This window comes from Momordica charantia, assembly GCF_013281855.1.
Source record: "Momordica charantia cultivar OHB3-1 chromosome 7 unlocalized genomic scaffold, Mcharantia_2.0 BLBB01000007.1, whole genome shotgun sequence".
Lineage (NCBI taxonomy): Eukaryota > Viridiplantae > Streptophyta > Magnoliopsida > Cucurbitales > Cucurbitaceae > Momordica > Momordica charantia.
The window spans coordinates 8,370,399-8,379,805 of NW_028275165.1; the positions used below are offsets into that span (position 1 = coordinate 8,370,399).

The following is a 9,407-nucleotide window of genomic DNA, read 5'->3' on the forward strand; positions in this document are numbered from 1 at the left end:
TACAAAGAAATTCACAAGTCATCAAGCCATGTCAATAGCCTAATCAATATTATGTATAGTCAACTCAATTCAATGACTGTCAAAACGAGCATAACTCAGCGGTAATTGACATATACTCAAGAACCATTTTTCGAATTTCAGGAACCAAAATTGTCTATGAAATTTTAAAGATTAAAAATATTTCTAGCTCAAAGACAAAAGTATATTTTTTCCAAAAAAATAAAAATAAAAATTACATAGAGATTTGATTTTAAAGTTTTTTTACAAGGTAGGCAACTAATATTTCCTTAAAAAAAAAAACATTTGAAATTTATTGTGATCTAAAAGCTGGCATTTTAAAATCAAATTTTCAAGTTGGGAATCCTTTAACGAGAAAACAACTCGAGGGTCTCGTTTCAGCTCCATAGCCAAAATTCGGTGGTGGATCAGAGTCGAGCTTCTGCTGGTGATTCCAAATTTCTGTTCTCTTTCCAAAATCTTGCGTCTGAATTCAACAATTTTGGAGAGAGAACATGGTTTTGTCGCAGAAGCTTCACGAGGCCTTCAAGGGAACAGTCGAGAGGATCACAGGGCCTCGAACGGTCTCCGCCTTCAAAGAAAAAGGCGTTCTCAGTGTCTCTGAGTTCATCATCGCCGGTGACAATCTGGTCTCCAAGTGTCGCACCTGGTCTTGGTATTTTTCCGCCATTCCACCCTTTTCCCTTCTCCAATTCGTATTTCTTTCCTTGTTTTTGGTTCTTTTTCAATCTTGTAAGTAATTACAGACTTATATTCTCCAAGTGGGTAACGGAAATACTGATTTTAATCAACCTGAATTCAACGAATGTCTCTATTACAAGATGATTCATATAAATCCCAAAATTTGTACGTATTCTATTTTCCCAGATACTTGATGGAGGTCGTTTGTGGTTGTTGAAAGCACATCAAGGTCGATTACTGTAGTTGAAGTTGAATAATGATTTATTACTCTCGTTTCCCGTTCTTGTAGTTTTTTTTTTCCTTAGTCTCGGGGCCACGAAAGTGAGGTCTGTGCCGAAGTTTAAGCGTTTCAACATAGACTTCGATGAAGGAGGGTAGCTACCTCCATTTTAGTGGCCGGTAGAACTTCAAATACAGCTGAAAAGCTGCAGAAAAAAGGTGCCCCAATTGGTTGCTTTTTCCCAACTTCTGTGTTATGCCAGGGAGAAGGAAGGCATTCTTTATCTGTACCCCATTCAGTTACAGCAAAAGTGCTGGATCGATATTTTGGGTTTAGTTAATTTCAAGTGGGTGTTGTGTTTCTGTAAAATTAAATGTACAGAGAATTATGCAACCATTCTTTCATAAAGAAGAGGAAGATCTTATGGTCTAAACCCCCCAATTAAAGCAGTCTGTTTAATGGGCGTCAATGGAATTCTTCAGAGGCGGTAGAAAAGGGTAGATTTAATGTATAGCGCTGAGACCTTTTTGTTCCCATACCCCTTTTATGTTTTTGGTAGAAGCTAGTGGTTTGTTTATTTATTTTTTATTGATATTTATGAGTGCCTGGACAAGCTTGCATGCACCTTGACTAATCTCACGGGACTAATGTTTGGCCTTACACATTTGGTCAAGAAACTTGTAAGATATTAAATTCTAGGTAGGGTCCTCGTGGCTCTAACCCATTTCCTCTAAGTTCTTTACTTTTCTCATTGGCTCAAGGCCACTAGTGCAACCATGGTGGTTGGTAGCTCTAGCGGCTGATATAATTTTTTGTGAACTTTTCACTTAACCAATCAAAAATTGTGTTTCTGCTTCTCAAAGAACGGTATCAGTCTTTCTCAGCTAGTCACTGTGGATGCTGGCTTGGAAAACTACTCCCCTCTTTTCCTTTAACAACACATGATCTTTAAAATGTGGTAAAAACAATGTCACAGAGATTCCAATTTTCTGATTCTTTCAATCTTTGTTCATTTCTTTCTTTCTACCAAACCCAGAGGGACATCCCCCATTGGTTTTTCTTATATTTCTGAAATTATGTCTACGACTTTTGTTGGGAAGTAAGTTGGAAATTTGTTTTGAAGTATAAAAATTGGTGGAAAACTTACGGTATTCATAGTTTCTGTGTGTGTACTTAGTGTATGTTCTTTCTAGTCTGGAAGGACAGTCTTAATCCAGATGTGTATTGTCCAGTGTATGTTATCCCGTCCTGTCTCTTTTCAGACGGACAATGTGGATCTTTGCACAATCCCATGTAAACTGACATTTTTGGTGGCTCACGTGAACAGTTGTGCTTTTAATTTTACCACTTAATCTATTCATTTTCTTCCTTCAGTTTTGTAAGTGTTTTAAATTTGTCTAGTATGTGTTAAGATATGTTTTCCTTTTTCATGATTTTAGGGAGTCAGGTGACCTGAACAAGAGGAAATCATACTTGCCCCCCGACAAGCAATTCTTGATCACCAGAAATGGTATAACTTCACGACCATAAACTTTTTTGTTCTATAGTAATTATAAGGGATAATTACAATCTCATCCTTACTGTTTGGCTATTGTGAAATTCCTACCTCGTGTTTTAAAATTAATTTCAAACACTCAATCATAATTTCTTGTTTGGTTTAGGCCCATGTGATTTCCTTTCCCATAAAGAATTATAGTTCATGTGCTTTTGCCATTTATGCTTCTCTTTCCGTACCCTTCTATTGATTTATGGGCATTGCTCTCAAATAGTACCATGAAAGTACACTATTGCCTGTTAGTGGGCCTCTTGTCCTTAAACCTTTGTCTTTCTACTCATGCTTCAAAATTGAATTACTCTTTACATTAAGACATCAAACTTGGTAGGGAACCCAGTTAGCAGAGACAACTGAAGTCTTTATGAAGTTTCAATGCAAAGCATAACTTCTTTCTCAACAACTACTGCACCATTGAGACATGAGATACACGTCTGTAGGTCAGTAGGTGTATCTTTCTTAGTAATTAGTATTTAACCTGTTACTAATTACCGAAGAAATTCTTTGGTAACTATTTCAGCACCAGTAACGTTGTCTATTATACCTTATAGCAACTAGTGATTTGGCATTATGTTGTGGCCTGTCTTTAAGTCAATGATGGTTTACTATTTTAAACTATTAATATTGTAATAAATATTGAATGAATTCTTTGGCATATCTAGACTTCAACTTTGTTCAGCCATTATAAAGAGTAAGGATGATTGTTCACTTCCTTTGCAGTTCCTTGCCCGCGCCGGGCTGCATCTGTAGAAGAGGAGTATGAAGCTGCAGGTGGTGAAGTTCTTCTTGATAATGAAGATGGTGATGGCTGGCTGGCAACCCATGGGAAACCGAAGGGTACCGACCTTAATCTTTCAGTGTGAAGCAAAGGATTTACATTTGGTAAATAACGTGTGCTCTTTCACGCAGAAGAAAAAATTGATGAAGTGGAAAATTTGCCTTCCCTGGAAGCTCTTGAGACTACCAGGAACAAGGTTGTTAAGTCAATTCCCAACTATTTCGGTGGTGAAGATGAAGAAGATATTCCTGACCTGGCTGATATTGAAGAAACTGACAACGTTATTGATGCTGATCCGGTATGGCTACCCTACCCCCTCTCAAAGCACCCATGCTCACTTAATTTATGGAATGTGGAAAATAATGAGTCTATTTTGTATAATTTTTGTGTGGCTTGGTATCTCATCTTGAAAAAAGTCTCTTGGTTTTGATAAAAGTTCTTGTTTCTTCATCATCATATCCACATACTTACCATTTTGGAATAAAGAACTTTATGCTCACATCCTACATAATTGTGATTTTGATAAGGTATTCAATGTTCACATTTTCATTGTAGGCCACTCTTCCATTGACCTACCAAGTTGCCCATGAACCTGATGACGATAATATCCTACGAACGCGAACTTATGATGTTAGCATCACGTAAGGAGACCCCTTCGCTGCACCTTTTGCCTTTTTCTTAATTCTTTAAATGAAACTTTTGTAATATATTGAATTAAAATAGATTAGAGTTCATGGGAAAGAAACCTTCGGACCAGCTAAACAAGTTATGAAAAGAAAAAAATAGATGCAGGTAGAGTAAATAACACACGAGGGTAGTTGGAAGTTGCTTAGAAATGCATACAGGATACTCAACATGCAGCTTAAATTTTAATGCAATTCTAAACCTCCCATAAAATTTTTCCTGTCTATGAAACTCTCTTCTTTCTTTCACTCCAAATCTCCGAGGAACTGCGAAGACTGCATTAATCAAAGAATTTTTCCTCTGAGGGGAGAGTTGTAAAAGATTTGCAGCAGATAGCCCAGATGAAGGTTACATTCTGTTTGTTTTACTTAGTTTTTTGAGGAAGGCATCTTTATAATTCAGAACTTCAGGAAATAATAAATAGAAAGTTCATTACTTGGAGCACTGGTGCATTACTCAGGGAGTCAAATCCTTGTCATTTTTGTTCAGTAGGAAAATTATCATCGACCCAGCTGAACTCTTCCGGTTGGGCATGTAGGTAGATGTTCTTGGCTTCAACCTGAGTTATCCTGGGTCTAAAATCTTCATAATCAGGCGTGATCTTGGCTTCAATCTGACTGCCCTTGCTTTAAAATCCTTTGGAGAAGGTGGCAGCCTGGCAGGTCTCAGTTTAGAACCTGCTGAATATGAAGGAATTGGGGAACCATTTCATTGTTATTAAAAGAAGTTTTAGTTTTCCATCAGAGTTTTTCCTGTTGGTTAGTGATTACCAATAGCTTATGAAATACATATCTTCATTCATGCAAGTAAGGAAATAACCATAGAAACTATTTAATACATGTTTTGAGGTTTTATTCTCCTTGATGGCCATGAGTATTTTAATTTTGTTGAGCCCAAAATTGCATTTAACGGGGTAGGTTCTTTGCATGATGGGTTTTGGTTGAGGAAGTTATTGCAATTTTGATGCATGAAGAGCATTTAAGATATGTTTTGCATGAAGAGGAAGTGATTGCAAATTCCTTGCATGAAGAGGATTTAATAGATATTTTGCATGAAGAGTTAGTAATTGTGGATTCCTTGCATGAAGAGCTCATTAATTCAGAAGTTGTTGAGGATTCCTCATATGAAGAGTTCTTTAATTGGGCAACCGATGGTCCTTTTGAATACAACGGGAGCCAAAGTATCAAATTCCTCCGAGAAATTGGTCGGTCACACTGAAGGAAAAAAAAGTTTTGGCTCACCGTCATTCTTTTGAAGAAGTGTCAATCTTTTCATTTAAAGGAGAATGAGCCTTTTTGAAGTTTGAAGAAATTTTTATGATTTTCCTATTTGCCATCTGAAGAGTTTAGCTTGAAGTTTTGGTTGTTTTGACTCGTTTTTTCAAGATATTAGGTGTTTCGTTGTTCAATGTTTTAGTCTCTTGTAGTTCTTTTTCTCTCCCTTTGGGAGATTGTACGTTTGAACATTTTTCTTCATTTACACGAATCTTTGTTTCTTGTTAAAAAAAATGCTCAATATATATTTGCATTAGCTATGTATTTTTTGGAAGTGTGGGTTAGGTATCATTATTGTATCATATCATGTATGACCTAACAATGAGGTTCATTTATGACCAATAATTATGCTTTCTAGGCTGTCAAAAACAGATAGTTGACTAAAAATTTGAAAATGATGCTATTTTTGTCATATCAGGTACGATAAATATTATCAGACGCCGCGTGTTTGGCTTACAGGCTACGATGAGGTTTGTATTTGTATTCTGTTTCCATTTTTTGTTTCTGGGGAAACTTTTGAACTTGTACATCTGATCATCATGCATTTATTACTAAGACATCTGAATTAAGGCAGGTACCATTAGTTTGGGGTTTAATTTTTTTACCTTAGAAAGTAATGAATGGGATAGCAACCAACAATCCATTTTGAAAGACACCGTGAGAGAACTGGATTTTCTTTTCCTCTTTAGATATTTCGGTATATTCGAAGTTATTAAGAGCATTTAGTACTTGGCGAAATGCTAGTAGAATTGCTGTGAAAATGGAGTTCAAATTTCTTATGCCTATGAGCTTAAAAGGATCTTCTATATTGTGTTTTCTTTCTTCGAGGCTCGAATATATGCTGTGTGCTGTCCATTCTAGAAACCTCAGGGTTGCCTATACGTTTACCTGTATGCAGGCTTATTTTTATTGAACTAGTGTAGTGTGTGCTCATGGTCCAATGGCGTGCATGCTTTATTTCTGCCCATATATATGCATATATGTACACTATGTATGTATTTCTATATGTATAAATCAGAAAATGTGATTAGTAAGATAACAAAACATTAATTATAATAATTTATGTTTTCAAAAAAAAAAAAAAAGAAATTATAATAATTTAATTTTTAAGAACACATCTTGGATACTTGTTCTTGATCTTGACTTTTTTAGTGGGTTTTATGGGTAGAATGGAGTGTGATACACCAACTTTGAAGAAGATCCAGGCAGTGAATGGAATAGAGTGAAATTCAATTTTTTAGTTTATCATTGGTGTGGAATATAAAATGTTCTTTTTTTTTTTGATAAATATAAAGTTAAGTTGGATCAACCTATTTATCTATTTATCTTCTTAGATGCATATCTTCTTATTTCTAGATTATTTATCCCTTATTTCACATTATTGTTTTTTGACAAGTACAATATTATCTGTTTCATGAAGAAAAAATTATCGAAGCATTATTATATATTGCATGATCAATTTTACATTGCTGACATTTCTTATCCATTGTGATAAAGTTTTCTTGCTACAGAAACAATGTATTGAGTACGTTTTTTACAATGGACAGCATTTTTATTTTTCTGTTTCTTTGCAAGTTCTTTTAATGCTTGTTTTACACAACTTCAATTAGCAATATACATGCTTAATCAAGTCTCTGTGGAATTATGTCAGTCAAGGATGCTCTTGCAGCCAGAACTAGTGCTTGAAGATGTTAGTCAAGATCATGCACGAAAAACAGTAAGTTGTGAATATGTAATAATGTAGTTGTGATATCTTGCTATGCCACATCGTTCAAAGGAACAATGGAAAAAATGTTAGGAAGAAAAGGAAAAAAGAAAAAAAGAAAGAAGGAATGATGAGCTTCCCCCTTAAATAGAGGACATTAATATCTATCGGATGAGGAATGAACCTCATCATATTGGATACTTTTTAGAACCCAAGGACACAGTTATACAACCAAACAGATCTGGTTCAAGTAAGTAACATATTAGTTGATACTTGATATCACAGTAAATATGGGCTGCTTGAAGCCTTGAGCCCATGGGATTTTGTGTGAAATTCATTTCTAATTGTAAATGAGCAAGATTGTTCACTACATATATTGATTTTAAGATCTCAAGTCTACGATCATTGAAGTTGCAAATTATTTGTGCTTGTTCTAAATTTCGCATGAATATGAAAAAAATCGGTCGGCTAACGACATATCCTTACTTTTGCTATGTCTTCTTTATTTCCCCAAATATTAGATTACTTTTTCTGAAAAAATGTATATCTCATTATGATTCAGAAAGTGTGAAGTCTATTTTATTTGATCAATTATATACATATAATGTTGAAAAGATAAGAGTATCACGGGCAATGAGGAACACTTTTAATGAGCAGTAGATCTATTTGAAATGAGAGAAGAATTTAGACTTTAATTTGATTTATATGAAGTGAATTTAGTCAAATTCCTTAACAAAATGTAACAATAAGAAATCTAAGTATTTCTTCAAGTAGTTAAAAAATTCCCTGTACTCTTTGTACTTTGATGTCCATCAAGATGCACCAGAATTTTATAGATGAATCTATAATGGAGACAAGGAGAAGGAATTTTTATTCCCAATTCAATTTGTTTTTGTTCAGGACTGGTATGGTGTTAGTTAACTCTTGTTTGTGGTGTTGTATGCTGAACTCATTGGGGGAGTCAGGAGGACCCATGCAAATATTTTATTTTCTCCAAATTTACCCTCCCAAACTATGGTGGTTGAACTTCCACTGATATTGGATTGTGCTGTTTTGTGAAACATGATTTCCAATTATGTTGTTAAATTCAATCTTTGGGAATACAGGTGACCATTGAGGACCATCCCCACCTTCCTGGAAAGCATGCTTCTGTACATCCCTGCCGACATGGGGCTGTGATGAAGAAGATAATTGACGTGTTAATGTCCCGAGGTGTAGAACCTGAAGTTCACAAGTAAGCTATCTCAAACTACACATTTGAAACAACTGATTTAGTTATGGAGACAATCTATCCTAGTTCCTCCTTACCTTAACCATCTCAAACTCTTCAGCTTATTAGTTGTTTGCTCCTCTATTTTCTGTAGGTACCTTTTCCTGTTCTTAAAATTTGTCGCCTCCGTTATTCCAACCATCGAATATGATTACACTATTGACTTCGATCTTGGCGGCCCTAGCAGTCAATAATTGGGATTGATAAGCATTGTGAGCACAACAGGGTACTAATTTTGCTTCTTATTTTCATAATCATCTTCAAACAAATATTTCAAACTGCAACTTTGTTGATTGTTTCCAGATAGTTTCGCCCGTTGAAATAAACCCCTATTAAATTCATCAACTGTTCAATCAAGCATCAGCATGCATACTCTTCAAATTTCTTTTCAGCATAGGTGCGGTTGAGTCAACCGCTTGATCGTTGTCACTCTTCATTCAAAACATTCTTAAAAATCAGACATTATGAAGTGTTAGTCGTAGCATAATTAGTTGTAGCAACACTTGATCTAAGTTGCCAGATCCATGACTCATTCAGGTTCTATTCAGTAAACGCGATTGTATATTTCTTTATTGCTCTCGTTGGTCATTACTGGGATCAAGCCTGACTCTTTTAACGTGTTTGATTAATGCAGATCCGGTTTTACGAACGTACTGTGGTTCTTGTACATAACACAGCTTGGAGACACCATGAAATGGTACCCTCTTCAGTCTTCAGATATAAATTTAAGGTTTTGTTTCTGAAAGTGCAAAGATTGCCATTTCTTGCTGTTGTGTTGTTAGTTTGGTTACTTGGATTTCATTATGGTTCTCTGTAACATAAAATGGATCTCACTGTTTAATGGGAATTTGTTTGCTACTCAATTGTTGCAGCAAAAACTCATTCCTCTTATTGAAAAAAGAAAAGGGATTAAGTAATATTGTTGCAATTAACTCTTTTCACAACTTCTGGTCAGCTTATTTTTCTTATTTGCAGTCTAGTCCTTGATGTTTTGGCCTTTCAATTTATCCCTTCATGTATTCAATGATTTTCATTTAGTCTTTACCATCACTAATGGCTATATACATGTGATTTTGAATATAGTAACTTTTAGGTTAAAATACTAATTTGATCTATGTACTAGCCTGGTCCTTGTACTTTCAAAATATTTGTTTGGTTTAAACTTTTTGTTCATTTTAATCTATGTCTTTTCAAAATGTTCATTTTGGTCCCTTAATTTTATTTT

General features: G+C 35.1%; 1 protein-coding gene across 2 annotated transcripts; it reads left to right on the forward strand.

The window, feature by feature from the left end:
• The first annotated feature begins 345 nt into the window (after positions 1–345).
• Positions 346–9,126, forward strand: LOC111020749 (autophagy-related protein 3). Of its 2 annotated transcripts, none has more exons than XM_022297502.2 (10): positions 346–673; positions 2,359–2,429; positions 3,192–3,308; positions 3,384–3,547; positions 3,805–3,890; positions 5,626–5,677; positions 6,859–6,924; positions 8,019–8,146; positions 8,277–8,408; positions 8,817–9,126. In XM_022297502.2, the coding sequence occupies exons 1-9, from the start codon at positions 513–515 to the stop codon at positions 8,374–8,376; spliced, it is 945 nt and encodes a 314-aa protein (XP_022153194.1). In that variant the 5' UTR covers positions 346–512; the 3' UTR covers positions 8,377–8,408; positions 8,817–9,126. The 2 variants fall into 2 exon arrangements, with proteins under 2 accessions (XP_022153194.1, XP_022153193.1); XM_022297501.2 differs by having other exon boundaries at positions 347–673; positions 3,381–3,547.
• Positions 9,127–9,407: the final 281 nt, after the last annotated feature.

Bases quoted from the DNA above. Each gene is read 5' to 3' on its own strand.
- LOC111020749 (XM_022297501.2), top strand. From the start codon at position 513: ATGGTTTTGTCGCAGAAGCTTCACGAGGCCTTCAAGGGAACAGTCGAG. The intron at 3,309-3,380 runs GTACCGACCTTA...TCTTTCACGCAG, and splicing joins AACCCATGGGAAACCGAAGG to AAGAAAAAATTGATGAAGTG. The intron at 5,678-6,858 runs GTTTGTATTTGT...GAATTATGTCAG, and splicing joins GGCTTACAGGCTACGATGAG to TCAAGGATGCTCTTGCAGCC.